This window comes from Haliotis rufescens, unplaced genomic scaffold (assembly GCF_023055435.1).
Source record: "Haliotis rufescens isolate VD_foot unplaced genomic scaffold, xgHalRufe1.0.p SCAF_73, whole genome shotgun sequence".
In the NCBI taxonomy this organism is placed as follows: domain Eukaryota; kingdom Metazoa; phylum Mollusca; class Gastropoda; order Lepetellida; family Haliotidae; genus Haliotis; species Haliotis rufescens.
In genome coordinates, this window is record NW_025964365.1 from 312,885 (window position 1) to 331,470 (window position 18,586).

General features: G+C 41.7%; 1 protein-coding gene across 1 annotated transcript in view; it reads right to left on the reverse strand.

Moving 5' to 3' along the window:
- LOC124121495 (xanthine dehydrogenase/oxidase-like) overlaps nt 1-18,586 on the reverse strand; it is a 52,250-nt gene that overhangs the window by 9,933 nt on the left and 23,731 nt on the right. The window contains exons 15-28 of the mRNA XM_048388537.1: nt 18,403-18,565; nt 16,332-16,536; nt 14,931-15,103; nt 13,512-13,631; nt 11,756-11,974; nt 10,581-10,644; nt 9,344-9,413; nt 8,602-8,689; nt 7,206-7,292; nt 6,282-6,473; nt 5,685-5,830; nt 2,649-2,730; nt 1,864-1,959; nt 41-169 (exon numbers count right to left, since the gene is read on the reverse strand). Of these exons, the coding sequence (XP_048244494.1) occupies nt 41-169; nt 1,864-1,959; nt 2,649-2,730; nt 5,685-5,830; nt 6,282-6,473; nt 7,206-7,292; nt 8,602-8,689; nt 9,344-9,413; nt 10,581-10,644; nt 11,756-11,974; nt 13,512-13,631; nt 14,931-15,103; nt 16,332-16,536; nt 18,403-18,565 (1,834 nt within the window). The remainder of the gene's footprint in view (nt 1-40; nt 170-1,863; nt 1,960-2,648; nt 2,731-5,684; nt 5,831-6,281; nt 6,474-7,205; nt 7,293-8,601; nt 8,690-9,343; nt 9,414-10,580; nt 10,645-11,755; nt 11,975-13,511; nt 13,632-14,930; nt 15,104-16,331; nt 16,537-18,402; nt 18,566-18,586) is intronic.

Below are 18,586 nucleotides of genomic sequence, written 5' to 3' on the forward strand. Positions count from 1 at the left end.
TTTACTGTCAGGTTGTTTTCTACAATGAAACCCGACTCACCACAATGGCCATGCCGTTCAGATCGGAGCAGGTGCTTGCTGCAGAGGGGGAGGTGTTGGGCACGGTCACAGTGCTGGTCTCCGTGATGTGAATCTTCGATGTAGGGATTCTCAAGGCTCTACTGGTAACCTGCAACAATCACACCAACCAGATAAACAGAAAGAGCGTAGGAGCTACAAGGAATTATTGTTATCTATCCAGAATGTGCTCATTTCTTTGACATTAATTCTTTAATGATCTATATGTTCCAGATGTGAGTATTATAAATAACACAGAATAATGTGGGTTTACATCACAATCACATAAAGAAAACATCAGTTCAGTCAGAAAAACAACAGACCTGTGAAGATTTAGGTCTTCAGCAACCCATGCTTTCTATAAAAAGGCGACAATACTTGTCAAAAGAGGCAACTAATGGGATCAGGTGGTCAGGCTTGCTGAATTGGTTGATGCATGTCATCGAATCCCAACTGCATGGATTGATGCTCATGACGTCAGTCACTGGATTGTCTGGTTCAGACTCAATTATTTCCAGACCGCCATCATATAGCTGGAATATTGCTGGGTGTGGCATTAAACAACAAACAAACAAAAACAGAACGCCAACATCTCCCTTATGGAGATCACCCATAAGTCAGTGATGTCTTAAACAATAAACATCCTTGTTCAACTCCAGGTGAAAATGTGATTTGTCAGCTGTTTGAATGTGTCAGTACAATATAATACAAAAGGCTGTGCATGCAGTTTGATCTGTAAACACAGGCCCTTTCCAATACCACTGCATGTTGGTATCTTGTGTCCCTCGTTTCATTCATGAACATACGAAAACTGAGTGAGTGTGTGGGTGGAGTGAGTGAGTCAGTATGGTTTTACGCCGCTTTTAGCAATATTCCAGCAATATCACGGCGGGGGACATCTGAAATGGGCTTCACACATTGTACCCATGTCGGGAATCGAACCCGGGTCTTCGGCGTGACGAGCGAACGTTTTAACCACTAGGCTACCCGACCGCCCCCCGTGTGTGGGTGGATGGTTGCATGGGTGGGGTTTAACAGTATTTGACAGGACCAGCCTTGCCCCATCCCCCAATCTACATTGCCCGTATAGGGCATTTATTCTTTCATGGATTTTGAAATCACGCATGTTTCAGTGACCTGTAGGCTTGGTGCATCATAAGGCACAACTTTTTATAACTGCTTTCCAGATTCCACTGATCCTTACAAATTAAATACCATATTCACTGTAATAAGCGTCTGTGTGCTAAGAAATTTGATGGGGTCGGGGGGATATTACGACAATACACAAGTTAAATGTACCTTCAGAGTGCAGAGAAACTAAAAGAGTCCATAATAAAAAAGAGGCAGTTATATACCCAAATACACTACTGTTAATAAAATTCTGAAAAGCACCATTATATTTTCATTATTGGAATGCAAACTTAAGTGTTCACCACACAAACATTGTGGATACAGTCCATGAACTAAAACTGCACAAAGACAACATATTCAGATGTAATCAAATACAAATATAATATGACTTCACTTTGTACATCATGTTCGGCCCAGTTATGAAGCAGGTTTTATTAAAACTGAAATTGAAAAATAGAAAAGGTCTGGCGTAAGTGTCTGTATCTGAAATAAATTAATTCTGTCCATAACCATATTATTTATAACTGCACTAATTCGCTAAAAAACATAGTGACAGTTGTCATGCAACACCGTGTGAAGCCAATTTCTGGTATCCCCTGCCGTGATATTGCTGGAATACTGCTAAAAGCAGCATAAAATCAAACTCACTCACTCACTCACTCTTGCAACACCGACCTGTATCATCTTTGTGTGCAGGCCCTGTCCCATCTCTATTCCCCCATGAGCAACAAGTACGGAGCCATCCTTGTACACATGGACCAGCGCCCCGCCCTGAAACACAGCACCATCTCCTGCAGTGTCTAGCATATCCTCAGAAAATGGTTCACTGGAATTTTGATGCTTGGAAATATTGGTGTTGACAACATTCGAAAATTCTTTCTGAGCTTCAAAATGGCAATAATGGACTTCAGCAGACAGACATGCATGGCATGATCCTATTGACTCTTACATATTGACATCTGACATTACAATAAGTTGATTCTACTGCAGTTGAATACAACAAACTGCTGAGACTGGTTGTCATGGAAACATGTCCAGGGTCCTACGCTATTAGCCTGACAAATTTCCATGACTTTTTCAATTTTGCCAGTTTTCAAAGATATTTTATCAATAAAAAGCACAACAAAATAACAAACATTAGGAGGTGTTTAACTCAGGATAACACGGATGATGAGATTTATTTAGTTTGATGTTACTGATAAATTTCTGGCATATGACTTTTCCAGGATTCTATGACCAATATGAACTCCGTGAGACTTCAATCACTTACAAAACTGGGTACACATAGAATGAGAGTGCTTTGGAAATTTCATAATAACTATGTATTTACAATCTTCCTCAAAGAATTTCTCCAGCACTCAATACTTATAAACCAGAATATGTTTCTGATAATCAAAATGACAGGTTTGAGGGTAAAACAATCTCATATTTGTCATATAGGAGTACAGGTCCTCACTTACCTGATTGAGTTCCCAGACACCAAAGCCGATGCCAAATGTGACCGGAGTGACAGCGAGACCCTTCTTCTTCCATCGGTTTTCACTGAAACATGCATGGGTGGAGATACAAACAGAACTGCTGTGTCCGGTTAACAATAGTCGAGTCAGTTTCAAGTACATGGAATGTCCAGAGGAACACTGACTGCAAACATTTACAGCTTTGGTGAAACCCATGATCATGGTATTGATCATGCATCCTAATCATGATTATCTTAATCAGGGATTCAAACCCACAACCAGTGCATCTTGACAGAAGCTCATTCAAAGCGAGTGACCCCTTCGTTATACTCTTGGTAACATGGCTGCCGTCAGTGTGGAAGCGGCCATCTTGAAATTTGCCCTCTAACCCCAAATGTATTCAGGTTTATATTTTTGAAAATCAACCAACTCCCCCTTACACTCTTACTGTACCAATTACATGATATTTGAAATAAAATAGAAATTCAAACTGACAAAGAAAATATGTCAGCTGGGGTAAGAGTATTTGGCATTATGGCAGTCATCACTTGTTTGTAAACATAACGGTCCGTCGGTTGCATGTTCAACTCCATGCACAGTGGGGAGTTTTGACTGGTGGCAGCGATAGTATAGAGAGTTCAGCGAACAGGCTATTGTTGTGAGAAGCTTGATACTGGCATGGCTAAATGCTGCAGATGTCTGGGCCTGTGTTCACTTTAGTCCATCTATATCATGTAAACAATTGAGACTGAAACCGGCAAACAATGACAAAACATGAGCAACAAGTCTGGTCATGATGACAGTTCACAGACCACCTAACCTAACTTTGTCACCTCTTGTGACCAGCATAGGTGCCGATGTCCTCTTCTAACCTTAGTTCCCAATGGGTAAACACAGAATATGTACAAGGTCATGATAAAGAAACTAAATACATTGAATGTTGTTCCCTGGATGTGGTCTGAGCGTTTTGTTCTGTGGTGCGATGCAGAAGGTATCATATGGTGTCAATGATAATCACTAAAATGTGATAATGTATGCAGGCTGTCATCACCTCACTGAGCAGAGAATACATCTCTTTACACACCAAGTAATTAACATACAAGGAATATATTCATATGCTTAAAGGTGTTGTTAAGCATATACCAAAGTATTAATCTGTAAATATATATAGGGCTTAAACAAATAGAAGAATTGGTTCTCAGGCAATGACTTTAGAAAATATAGTGCGGTTGGGTGGTGGTTTATTTTTTTTTGTCTTGTTCAAACTAGTATGTAACTAAATAAACAGTTGTGTACCCTCAACCTGGGAAAGTGAGTGAGTGAGTGAGTTAGTTTTAACACCGCTTTTAACATTATTCCAGTTATATCACGGCGTGTCAGCTTAATGTGGGAGGAAAGCCCGAAATGATGCAGGTCTCAGACGTTTACCACTTCGGTGAAACCCACGAGCACGGGTATGGTGCTGACAAACCTAGAAACATAATCGGGGCGAACCGGGATTCGAACCCACAATCAAAGGTTTCTGGCGTGCCTAAGGGACGCAACTCTGCAAAGCGAATCGCGGCGCCTTAGAATGGGCCACCCCTGCCCCCCAACCTGGGAAAGGGCCTCCCTACATAAACAAGCCTACAAACTCCTATTGCCACCATAACCACAACACAAGATGTGCAGTAAAGCAGTGTGCACATAAAGGGAAGTAACTGCGTGCTTGATTGGATCACATTGTTTATAAGTATAAGTATTTTTTGTATTTTTTTTAAATGGCAATAAAAACGAACCATGCTACAAACTATATCATCATGCAGGCAGTGCCTGAGAACCAAAACTATTATGTTTTTAGCCTAAAAGACAAGGTTAGGTAGGGCCACCTCAGGGTAAAGGTTATGAGACTGATGACAACATACCAGTGCACACCTTGAGTGAGAAAGCAGCATCAGATATTATGTCTAAATCAAGCAGCTCACTGTCTCGTTGATGTTGATTGTTGTGTAATGCAGCACTCGGCAATATTCCAGCTATATGATGGTGGTCCATAAATAATCGAGTCTGGACCAGACAATAGAGTGATTGACATCATAAGCATCTATTTATGCAATTGGGATACGATGTCATGCATCAACCAAGTCAGCGAGTCTGACAACACCATCCTGTTAGTTGCCTCTTATGACAGGCACAGTCACCTTTTACAGCAATCATGGGTTGCTGAATGGCTGAATCTTCATGGGTCTCATCAGTGTCTAGACTACTGAGATACAATCACCTGCTATGGAGGTCCACCTCCTTGTGACGCCTGTCATACTGACTCTGTCTGGACTACAGAGAAACAATCACCTGTTATGGAGGTCCACCTCCTTGCAATGCCTGTCATACTGACTGTCTGGACTACTGAGATACAATCACCTGCTATGGAGGTCCACCTCCTTGTGACGCCTGTCATACTGACTCTGTCTAGACTACGGAGATACAATCACCTGTTATGGAGGTCCACCTCCTTGTGACGCCTGTCATACTGACTCTGTCTGGACTACAGAGAAACAATCACCTGTTATGGAGGTCCACCTCCTTGTGACGCCTGTCATACTGACTCTGTCTGGACTACAGAGAAACAATCACCTGTTATGGAGGTCCACCTCCTTGTGACGCCTGTCATACTGACTCTGTCTGGACTACGGAGAAACAATCACCTGTTATGGAGGTCCACCTCCTTGTGACGCCTGTCATACTGACTCTGTCTGGACTACAGAGAAACAATCACCTGTTATGGAGGTCCACCTCCTTGTGACGCCTGTCATACTGACTCTGTCTGGACTACAGAGAAACAATCACCTGTTATGGAGGTCCACCTCCTTGCGACGCCTGTCATACTGACTCTGTCTGGACTACAGAGAAACAATCACCTGTTATGGAGGTCCACCTCCTTGCGACGCCTGTCATACTGACTCTGTCTGGACTACAGAGAAACAATCACCTGTTATGGAGGTCCACCTCCTTGCGACGCCTGTCATACTGACTCTGTCTGGACTACAGAGAAACAATCACCTGTTATGGAGGTCCACCTCCTTGCGACGCCTGTCATACTGACTCTGCTTGATACATTCCTCCCAGCATCTTCTAATGTTGCACTTTGTCAGCGGCAGATTGAACGGAGTTACATCCCCTTCCTTGAACAGATTTTTCTCCCTTACCTGTTTGCAAGGAAGGACAGAACATTATAACCATTATCAAGCCCTGAAGCCTCACCTCAAACATATAAACCCCAGCACACCGAGGAGTGGTCAACTGAGGTGAAGTAACAGCCTCAAAAACACAACAAATGTTATTTTACTAAATTTAAGAAATTGTTAAAAAAGATCTTACTGCATATGGGTTATCAGAATTTTTTTTTTTTTCATTACACTTATCAAAACTATCAACAGTCTTGCACAGTTTCAATGTTAGTGTATACCGCTTTGGGGAAATTTCAGGGCTATGTTTCTGATAGAATGAATCAGAGATTCAGACCCATGACAGCAGATAGTAGCAGCCGAGTGGCAGCCGCTTGGGCCAGTAGGCTATGCCACTACAAGCACCAGCTACCCTCAGCAAACCTGCAGGACTGTGACTCCATTCCACGGAAGTACCGGGAACAACACTTACAACTTGAGGTGAGAGGTTGAGGTAGTCTGCCACGTCCGTGATCCAGGTCTCAGCAACAAACATCGCCTGCGGTGCTCCGAACCCCCGATATGCAGTGCATGATGGGATGTTGGTCTTACACAGGTGGCCGGTGGCGCGGATGTGGGGAATGTAGTAGGAGTTGTCGACATGGAAGAGAGCGCGGTCCATCACCTTGACACATATTAGAAACACGTGAATACCATCACAGATCTGTCCCTTAATGCCATATTATCCATCTTAATAAGTCTTGATAGAGGTGTGGAGTTACAAATATCTTAGCACTAAGTTCGCCTTGTGGAACAACTCCTGGTGTCAACAGGTTATGAAATAGTGCTGTTTGTTTGTTGGTTTAGCGCTGCACTCAACAATATTCCAGTTATATGACGGCGGTCTGTAAATAATCAAGTTTGGACCAATCACTACAGTGATTAACATCATGCCCATGGATCTACACAATAAGGATTCAATGTCATTAACCAAGTCAGCGAGCCTGACCACCCGATCCCATTAGGCGCCTCTTACGACAAGCATAGTTGCCTTATACAGCAAGCATGGGTTTCTGAAGACCTATTCTACCTCAGATCTTCACAGGTTTGAAATAGTGCTGAGTGAGATGGACTTGACACCTTTTTTAACAGTATTTCAGCTACATTAAGTTGTGCCAGCATACTGTGGGAGCAGTGTCCTTTGTAGACATTTACATAATTTGTGAAACACATCAGTACAGATTTAGTGAAGACAAGCCAACAATCATTCATTATCAGGGCAAATCAGGGCCTGAAGCAGCTAAGGGGAACAACTCTGTGGTATGTAAGATAACTCCCCCTCCCCCTCCCCCTCCTCCATCCCTTACCACTCTTTTGCAACTCTTTTCCTGCTAATAATTTTGTCAGAGATACTCACTGCCTCTGACACATCGATAGAGTTGCCACAGTTTGAATATAGATGCAACTCCAAGGCCATCACACGACCATCGGCAGTGAAGCCAATCTGAAAATACATTGACAGTAAATAATACTATTCATAAATAACCAAGGCTTCTAAAATGTCTCTAAGCATGTGCTACAATGATACAAACTTCTGGTTTTAAACTAGAAATAAACTGCTGGCCCACTGGGGTTGTTTCCATAATATGGGCAGTCTGGAAACTGTAACAGTAACATCAATAAGATTACACAACATCATCATCATCATCATCATCATCATCATCATCATCATCATCATCATTACCCATCAATCATCATCAATCATCATCATCATCATCATCATCATCATCATCATCATCATCATCAATCAATCAATCAATCAATCAATCAATCAATCAATCAATCAATCATCATCCATCAATCATCATAAATCATAAATCATAAATCAGCATCAGCATCAGCATCAGCATCATCATCATCATCATCATCCATCAATCATCATCATCCATTAATCATCATCAATCATCATCATCATCATCATTGTCCAGATAAAAGTTTACTAAAAAAAGTGTTCAGATTCCATTAACTATATCAAGAGCTCACTCGTACAAGGCTGTGAACTTGCATGCAGAAGAGGCATTCTGATTGGTTGTTGATTTCACGATCATGATTGAGAGAACTTCTATGCTAGGTTAGTGATATGACAAAGGCGACATCACTCCACAAGGAAAACTATGTTGGTGAATGGGGCAAGGGCGTATATAATAATCAGGCAAAGGAAATTTAGGACCAACCCTATATGGAACCACCTGCACATCTTCCTGAGGCAAGGGAGTTAACTGAAAAAAGTCTGGTTTCCACCCTTGCCGAACTGGGCTGGAATTATGGAGTAATATTTTGGCTGGACTAATGAGTTTATGAATAGTCCAATCAAAATCGTGTTACGAAATCGACATCCGGTTCATAAACTGCTGTACAGATATCGGTCAATTGCAGGATTTGAAAGGCATGTGTTCCGCCAACTCTGCGTCAACAGATATTTTCCAAATCTTTTCATGTTTTTAATCAAGTTGCTCACGTAAGTTGATACACTTTATGAAGTAAGACTTGTTTTAGTATAATATAGATTTTGATTATTGATCAGATCATCTAAAAAGGGTACCACCATTTTGTTTGAAACAAATGTAAGGGATATGAGGTGGGAACAGAAAGGTCAGTAGGAGGGAGATAGAAGGGACATAACTCATAATAGCCACCGGTGTCGCTACGATCGAGCCCAGACATTCCAGCCTAGCTCAGCTAGGGTTGAAACTGGACTTTAAGTCAGTTAACTCCCTTGCTTCGGGATGATGCTACCTGCATTACAAGTGTACCTTGTATTTTCCCTTGAAGGGGTGTCGAGTCCCCGTGGTCCTCATGTCCTCATCTCTGTCCAGGACACACCGCACAGGATGCCTGTGTCTGCAGAAGAGTGAGTGAGTGAGTCACTGAATGAGTTTCAAACACGACAGCCTGTGGCTTCAGAGGTAAGAAATCATTTGACATTGAAGTTCCAGATTGCATGACAAGAAAAGAATGTGGAAAAATGCAAAAAATTAAAAAGCAATGGGTTTTTTACTGTCACTATCAATATAAATAAATTATTCAAATTACAAGAACTAAAATCTGTTGAAACACACAACAAATTATGACAAATTGCAAGAGAAAAACAAAAAACATATTGGAACTTGAGATTTTATGGACATATATATAATTATTTTTGTTTTCAAACTACTGGCCTTGAATTTTAGGGCTGAAAATCTGTAAAACAATCTAATGAAACAGTCAGACCTAACACCAACACCATTGGCCAAGATATCCGATATCATTCCAGGGGTCCAAACCCCCTCCTTTTGAAAACCAAATGTAGTATGTTGTAGACAAGGCCCCCCACTCCCCACTGAGAGAGGATTGTGATATTTTGGACCCCTCCCTTCTAAAAAAGCTGATTCCACCCTTGTAAAAGTTGAAAATGTAGGGGTTCCAAGATACTAAAGTAGCTAACCCACGGGATCCCAGCATCCCCAATAGACGATGCTGATGATCTTGATGATGTTGATGATGCTGAACACTTACTTGACTGCAGCCACAGCTACAGGGGCCGACACCAGGACAGTCCGTGTCTCCTTGCCTCCGAACCCTCCACCTGCGATACAAAATCTAACCAACTTACTGGAAGGTTTGTTTGTTGTTTAATGCAGCTGACACCAATATTCCAGCTATAAAATGGTGGCATCTAAAAACAAAATCTGGACAAAACAATCCAGTGACTGATATTGCTAGCAACAATCCACACCATTGGAGTATGTCACTAAGTCGGACATGAAACAAAAACCTTTCATCAGACTTGATCGCTTGCACGTCTCGTACTCCAATATTGTGGACTGTTTCTCAGGTTAATGGCATCTCAACCCAAAAGGGTGTACTGTCTAGGATATGTTTTTTATGTTCTGTAACTTTTTACTTTTGCTCAGATTGAAATTCCAATCAAGGTGGTAAAGGCACGAAGCTGAATCATTTTAGAAATCTGACACCTGAGAGAATCAAGAATCCATGCATCCTTTAGTTAGCTTGGACAATCAAAGTTCATCTGACGCAACCTTCTATGAAGGAATCTTCATGTGAAGAGGTTTCAAATCAGAGTAACAGAGCTGATATTAATGGTACGGATCCAAACATAGGTACCCAGGTGAGTTGCACTATATACTATACTACTAAACTTTACAAGACAGTTCATATCTATTTGTACATTGCAGATTATTTACAGAAAACAGCATTGTAGAAGGAGAATAAAATTGTCTCATAACTATACTTGAAGACATTTAGTTTCATTGATGTTTGTTTAAGTTTGTTTTCAACTGCTCAATCTCTGTCAACAAGATTAACTTGTGAATAGATAAGCAACCCTTTTTTCAATTTTCTGACCACCCAGGATGTATATTATGGTGAATACTGTACACTTCAAGTAATCAGTGTATCGTGGATCTATAGTTTGTTTGTTTGTTGTTTAACACTGCACTCTGCAATATTCCAGCTATATGATGACGGTCTGTAAATAATCGAGTCTGGACCAGACAATCCAGTGATTGACATCATGAGCATCAATCCACGCAATTGGGATACAATGACATGCATCAACCAAGTCAGCGAGCCTGACCACCCGATCCTGTTAGTCGCCTCTTAAGACAAGCATAGTCGCCTTTCACGGCAAGCATGGGTTTCTGAAGACCTATTCTACCCCGGATGTCACAGTTCTATAGAAATATCCCTATTTGAATTGAGTACTTTACAGTAGACAGCTGAGAATACCCACCCAGTCGCTTGGTCCTGACTGTGATCCTGTTAGCTGGAACACCTAGCACCTCGGAGATCACAGACTGACAACATAAGCAGGATTGATGAAATATATAAACATGTATTCATGTTTATCAAAAACATTCCAGATGAAGGAAACATATTAAACATATTATACAAAACTAACAAAATATGTCTGTAGTTGTGATGGCAAGAGAGGAAAGTAATGAAGATCCAAGATGGCATCCATAGTTTCCATGCTCCTTACAGCGATAGCCCATTTGCAGAGCTCTCTGAACCATCACTGCCACCACTCACAGCCCCCCACTGTGCTAGGCGGTCTACAACCATGCATGGAGTTGACCTCGCCACAGACTGACCTTTAAGTTTCCAAACAAGTGATGAATGTTGTGATGTCGAAAACTTTTCCCGAAATAAAATCATTTTGTTTGTTTTATAATTTGAATTTCTATTTCATTTCAAATATCAAATAATAAATTTAGTGTGATTGCAAAGGGGAAGTTAGGTGCTTTTCCATCTGCAATGCCAAAACAAAACAAACAAATGTAAATTCATCTTTGAACTGGTAAGTCTGTCATCAATCTTTTTCCAATTCTTTATAGCATTCCCAAACACAAACACATAAATGTCACACCATGATGCCAGGAGGGTAACGATTCTAACAAAGGTGTAATCGGCTGGGAAGGAGCTTGCATAGTTTCCCACAAGGGAAGTAACTATATCAACAAAACCCACACTCAAAAAAGTACCTGTGTCATTGTGTTTGTTTAATGCAGCACTCACATATATATGACAGTGGCCTATGAGTCTAAACAAGATGAACAGGGGTACAATTACACTCAATCAACCAAGATTCCAATGCTACCCACTGCATTAAGTTACCTCATACAGCAAGCATAGACTGTTGGTGTATGTTCTAACCCAGAATCCCCACAAATAATGCAAGGTCAAGGTCAAGGTCAATCGCTTCACGGAATAACAGTTGTTGTCTGAGATATGGTTCAGCGCATGTCTTTTTTACATGAAATCTCTCCTACTGATACATTCTATACACTCTACACATTTGGGCTGCAACTCAAAGAGCTTCAAAGTCACATAGTCACCTTCATGTGACTATGTATCATCTTTAATGAACAAAAACTAATCGCTACCACACAGTTATCTGAGTCTCACCTGCACCTCAGATGGGTTCTGAGTGGCTGCAAACACCTCCATCTCCCCATCCTCCTTCGGGATAGCCAGGGCGCCGTGCGTCTCGATGTAGAAGTGCTCCTGTGCTCCACTCCGCACCTCACCCTCCAGCACATGGTCGGACTTGGAGAACCCCGTCTCCAGGTCACCGTGTTTGATGGTGTGGGAGGGGGAGTAGAAAGAGTTCTTGGCAACAGCTTCCTACACAGGGACAACACAAGTGAGTCAACATTGATTTTGGCCTGGATTGGGAATACTGCAGCTATAAATGATAGTAGTAACCACATCATCTGGGAATGATGTCGGTTTGAAGACATGTTAAGCTTGAACAGATAGCTGGAACGCATCTTGCTTCGCAGAGAAAAGGGAAAAGTATGACATGGCATGTGCTGTCCAAGCATGTGCAAAATGAGGAAAATCAGACTTACTTAAGGTAAGTTCACTTTGGTTTTGAGATGTCGTCGCGTTAGGACGTACATTCGTGACTGTGGTTTGATAGTTCGGCTCGATAGGAAGCATATTCGTCACTTTGGTTTTGAGATTTCGTCGAGTTAGGACGTACATTCGTGACTGTGGTTTGATAGTTCAGCTCGATAGGCAGCATATTCATCACTTTGGTTTTGAGATGTCATCCTTTAGGACGTACATTCGTGACTTTGGTTTGATAGTTCGGCTCGACAGGACGCATATTCATCAGTTTGGTTTGAGATGTCGTCGCGATAGGGCGTACATTGAAAATTTCGTTTTATAGCTCGTCAAGATAGAACGTAGTAGAACGTGTTAGTTACGATAGGATGTCGCAATAGGACACAGCAATGCTAGCCAAAATAGGGCTAAACTGATAGATTGATAGCAACAGATTTGAGAATCATATCAAGTTAATTTTGTCACATTTACATTTCTTCATCTTTTTTAAGAAGAGATTCACGTTTAGTTGCCCGAATTTATTATCTGAATTATTTCATCATATCAAGATAGTCACGTTTAGTTCCCCGCATACAACAGTGAGGGAATTCACATTTTTGTTAATAGTTAATATTCCTCTGCGCAACAGATGGCCCACAATAAGTAAGGTCAAGCATGTCTACCACCCATGTTAGTCAGCTCTCTTATTCCTGTATTGAATACACACTTTTATTTTGAACTTCAATAAATTGAAGGCTTCAAAATCAATTATGGTCTACGTGGCATTAAAACAAATAATAATTTATTGATAATAAACTACAACATAATAAACCTCTGAGGTCAACGCATCTTATATTGTCTATTACAGTAAGTAAGTTTCATATCATCAATAATTTTAAAAAACACTGTCCAAGTGTCACATATTTCAATACTTGAATTTTGATCGATCGTATCACTGCATTTATTGTAAATCTGTAAGATTGCAACCTTAGCATTCAGCTGCATGTACCATCCACTTGCACAAAGAAATTGTAGGCTAAGATCTTTGTCATTGAGGATCATTGTAATTCCAAAACAGAGTTGACAAGATGGCATGTAAGAGAGGGTCTGTTAGTTCAAATGAATAATCTGCTTCATGTTGAAATATCGACAGCCTTTTTGTAAAACTGCACGATTCAAATCAACACTTCAAAAACAATGAATGTGTAAGTGTCATGTCGAAAATGTTGTTAATCGTGATAACATTCCACATAACTATCAACTTGATTGCCAAAAATATAATATGGACAAGTACAGGTTGCTGAGGACATATGTATCAGCTACAGGCATGTACCTCTATTGTGATGATGGCGTCCAGATCCTCGTACACGACCTTCACAGCCCTCGCCCCTCTCTGGGCGTTTATCTGACAGTCACCAACCACTGCACCAATCACCTGGCCCTGACAGCTCACCTGTTGAACGATACACACCAAAAAGTAATACAAAGAAGAAGAGGACTAATCAGAAAGAGAAGAAGAAGAAGAAGAAGAAAGAGGCTAATGAGAAGAAGGCTAATGAAGGGAAGAAGACTAATGAGGAGAAGGCTGAGAAGGAGAAGGCTAATGAAAAGAAGGCTAATGAGAAGGAGAAGGCTAATGAGAAGAAGGCTAATGAGAAGGAGAAGGCTAATGAAAAGAAGGCTAATGAGAAGGAGAAGGCTAATGAAAAGAAGGCTAATGAGAAGGAGAAGGCTGATGAAAAGAAGGCTAATGAGAAGGAGAAGGCTAATGAAAAGAAGGCTAATGAGAAGGAGAAGGCTAATGAGAAGAAGGAAAAGGCTAATAGGAAGAAGGCTAAGGAGGTGAAGAAGAAGGCTAATGAGAAGAAGAAGAAGGTTAATGAGGTGAAGGCTAATAGGCTAATGAGAAGGAGAAGGCTAATGAGAAGAAGGAGAAGGCTAATGAGGTGAAGGAGAAGAGGGCTAATAGGCTAATGAGAAGGAGAAGGCTAATGAGAAGAAGGAGAAGGTTAATGAGGTGAAGGAGAAGAAGGCTAATAGGCTAATGAGAAGAAGGAGAAGGCTAATGAGGTGAAGGAGAAGGCTAATGAGGTAAATGAGAAGGCTAATGAGAAGAAGGAGAAGGCTAATGAGGTGAAGGAGAAGGCTAATGAGAAGGAGAAGGCTAATGAGGGGAAGAAGGCTAATGAGGAGAAGAAGGCTAATGAGGGGAAGAAGGCTAATGAGAAGGAGAAGGCTATTGATGTGAAGGAGAAGGCTAATGAAAAGAAAGAAGGAAAGAGAGAAGGCCAAGGAGAAGTCACCAAGTTAATGCTCATGGCACAACATCACATAATAGCAAGGTTTGCTATTTTAAGAGTTATACAGATGGAGTGTTAGACATGATACTGCAATTTGAAGAGGTGAATCTTGAAGGATGAAAAGGAAGGAGACACCTTTGGGTATGCCGGATGTTGGTTCTACACTGTTGATGAGCAGTTGTGGAATGATCTCTGTCCAAACAACTTCAGACAGAATCATGGAATTCTTGAGAAGGTTTTCATTTTCAGAAGGAAGTAATGTCTGGTTGGTTGGTATTTTGTCAATGTGGTCAGTCACCAAGACACAAGACCAGGGATGTCATAGCATTTAGCGATATCCATACATTAATGAATATCTATACTAAAATAATACTCAGTACCACAGAATTCTTTTACATCTATTAACATTACCAGGGTTGAGATAGACAATGAGATGAGACAATTCAGCAAACCTCTGAAGAAGCAAATATCTCCTCCTGCCCTAGCTGCAGCTTGTTCAGGCCTGGGACGTCCTTCTGGCAGATGAAGTCCACCACTCCCGGCAGTGTCAGTGCTTCACTTGCATCAATGCTCACTATCCTAGCATGGGCTCTTGTGCTGGTGACCAGGGCCAGGACCAGTTCATCTAGAGCAGGAAAGGGCAGGGTGAGTGAAAAGGACCAGTGATCACCCGATCCTGTTAGTTGCCTCTTACAACAAGCAAAGTATGGTAAGCATGGGTTGCTGAAAATCTATTCTGACGGATGTTCATGGTTTGAATTGCTGAGTGAGCAGAGCCAGTGAGTGAGTGAGTGAGTGAGTGAGTGAGTGAGTGAGTGAGTGAGTGAGTGAGTGAGAGAGAGAGAGAGAGAGTGAGTGAGTGAGTGAGTGAGTGAGTGAGTGAGTGAGTGAGTGAGCAGAGCCAGTCCATCTGTAGCAGGTGAGTAAGTGAGTGAGTGAGTGAGTGAGAGAGAGAGAGAGAGAGAGAGAGAGAGAGAGTGAGTGAGTGAGTGAGTGAGTGAGTGAGCAGAGCCAGTCCATCTGTAGCAGGTGAGTAAGTGAGTGAGTGAGTGAGTGAGAGAGAGAGAGTGTGAGTGAGTGAGTGAGAGAGAGAGTGAGTGAGTGAATGAGTTTGTGAGTGAGTGAGTGAGTGAGTGAGTGAGTGAGTGAGTGAGTGAGTGAGCAGAGCCAGTCCATCTGTAGCAGGTGAGTGAGTGAGTGAGTGAGTGAGAGTGAGTGAGTGAGCAGAGCCAGTCCATCTGTAGCAGGTGAGTGAGTGAGTGAGTGAGTGAGTGAGAGTGAGTGAGTGAGCAGAGCCAGTCCATCTGTAGCAGGTGAGTGAGTGAGTGAGTGAGTGAGTGAGTGTGCAGAGCCAGGAAATCTGTAGCAGGATAGGGGACAGTGGGTGGGATGGGTTTGTGGTTGGCGTAGTGTGTGAGTGAGATCTATCAATAATATCCAAATAAATATAATATGAGTAAAAGACAAGACATGACAATCTCAACAGCCTATTCGAAATACCTCTATGACAGATACATACAAATGTTTGTATACTCTCCCACTCAATCACCCAACATACACAGCACCTACACAAAGACCACACAGCCTGCAGCATGTCAAGCCACACCAACCTGCCAGTGGTGGCATGTCGTCCACATACACAGCACCTACACAAGGACCACACAGCCTGCAGCATGTCAAGCCACACCAACCTGCCAGTGGTGGCATGTCGTCCACATACACAGCACCTACACAAGGACCACACAGCCTGCAGCATGTCAAGCCACACCAACCTGCCAGTGGTGGCATGTCGTCCACATACACAGCACCTACACAAGGGCCACACAGCCTGCAGCATGTCAAGCCACACTAACCTGCCAGTGGTGGCATGTCGTCCACATACAGGGCCTCTCCTGTGGCCTGCTGGTAGGCTGCGCGGTGGACGAGGGGACGTCCCACAGCATCCGTTGATGGTTGGCCAGAAGCAACATTGTCATACAGCTGACATGACTGGCGAGGCAGTCTCTCAAACTCGGAGACTGCACTCAGATAAGACTGAGGAACTGGAGCACCAGGGCCCTAAAACAAGGAATCCATTTCTTCAATTAGGTTACAGACTAAACAACACATTAGGCACAACTCTTCACTGGTGCAGCCCTTCTGCTGTCATACTCTTTTAATCCACATGTTTTCTTCTCATAGTACAGCGTTCCCTCGCTATTGCGCCCTTCAATTTTGAGCTAACTCGGTTATAGTGCACGGTACAACATGGCTTCCAAAATTTACTTACATTTTTAATAAACTCAAGTTTTCTCAAAAAACATTATCAGCTGTTCACCAAGATCCCACAACACAGGAAATACCGATCAACAAATCCGAACTGAAGTACGCGATTTAATCCTATTATTATACTTTCTGGTTATAAAAAGGTGTTCATTGTTTATTTGGACTTATGTTTGCAATATATTTTATGAATGTTATTCAAAATTTCATTCAATAATGTTTACATTATTTTCAGGAAAATCGTGTGTGAAGTGATCAGTAGATCGCACAAATCACCATAGTAACAATTATTCAATTAGGCACACATCGCCATCTATATAAAGTGATAATATAAATGCCGGGTTGACATGAAAGTGATCCAGCTGAAAAAAACATTATATCACTTCTACCCCGTGCATAGGGCAATTACCCCATTCAACCCCTGCTCTAATGTATGTCCTATCAGTGAGTGAGTATGGTTTTACGCCGCTTTTAGCAATATTCCAGTAATATCACGGCGGGGGACACCAGAAATGGGCTTCACACATTGTACTCATGTCAGGAATCGAACCCGGGTCTTCGGCGTGACGAGCGAACGCTTTAACCACTAGACTACCCGACCGCCCTGTATGTCCTATCAAGAGTGATATAGGATATATCAAATATTAAAACAAAGGCTGTAATATACTCAACCAGACACAATTTTGTGAGACATCCTAACATTAAAATCAAACCCAACACAAACATACAAGAGGGATGGGATAGGGAAGCCACAAGACAATTTCATATAGTAGACTTTATGAGGACTAAGATTTGAGAGGTATATTTAGGGAGAAATTAAGAGTTAATTACCACACAACACTCTTGTGACACCTTCAGTAAATTGAACTGAATTGGGGATTCATGACATTTTTGCATTACAAGACAGTTAACAAGTTTTTCTTGGTGAACAATGTAGCAGTGTTCCCACTGGCATTTGAAACTGCCATTTGAAACTGCCAGTCCCGGTGGACTGGTGACTCTAGGTCTTACCAGTCCCCCTCAAGTTTCGTCAGTCCCAACTTTGAACAAATAAAACAATATAGGAACATTTCTGATCTTAATTCTTTCACCATCATGTTCAATGCATGTTGATGGCTGATGTATCCAATGACATCATCTCTGAAGTAGCTTAGTTACTACATGTCATTCACACAGCCACAATTTTCTCCCTTTTTGTTCAGAATATTTCACTGTGGTTTGCGACAAAGTCATTACAAATTGATATTTAACCTCAAAGCAAAGTGAAATGTTATTTCCTTGCACTAAGCATATACAACGGGAAACCCTGTTGATTAAAAAACAAGCTGACTTTGTTAAAAAAATGTTTCTTATTGATTATTGATTGCTGATGTTTTGTTTAACAACAAAGTTTATAATGTACTTTATTTACCAGTCTACAGGGACTCATAGTCGTGTGAATTACTGGTCCAAGGCTAATTTTACTGGTAAAAAACTGGTAATTACCAGTAAATGGGAACACTGTGAAGCCCCATACATCATTCTTAAACCTGGTGTCCCCTGACGTGATATTGCTGGAATATTGCTAAAAGCGGCGTAAAACCATACTCACTCACTCACTTAAACCTGGACAGAAAACACAGCACTTCAGATTCCACGTATAGCAAAATGTCGGACACCAACCTGTTTCCCTAGCTGTGTCTTCACTGCAAGATAGAACTTGAAGAAGAAGCTGACTGTCAGTGTACTGCGATACTCCACGTTGCCCCCTGGTGAGCCAGCTGGCAAAGGGAGGTCACTGGACAGGTAGGGAATAGCCGCCCCAACCAGATTCTCATCCCAAGACCTACAACAAGCAGAGCTATCA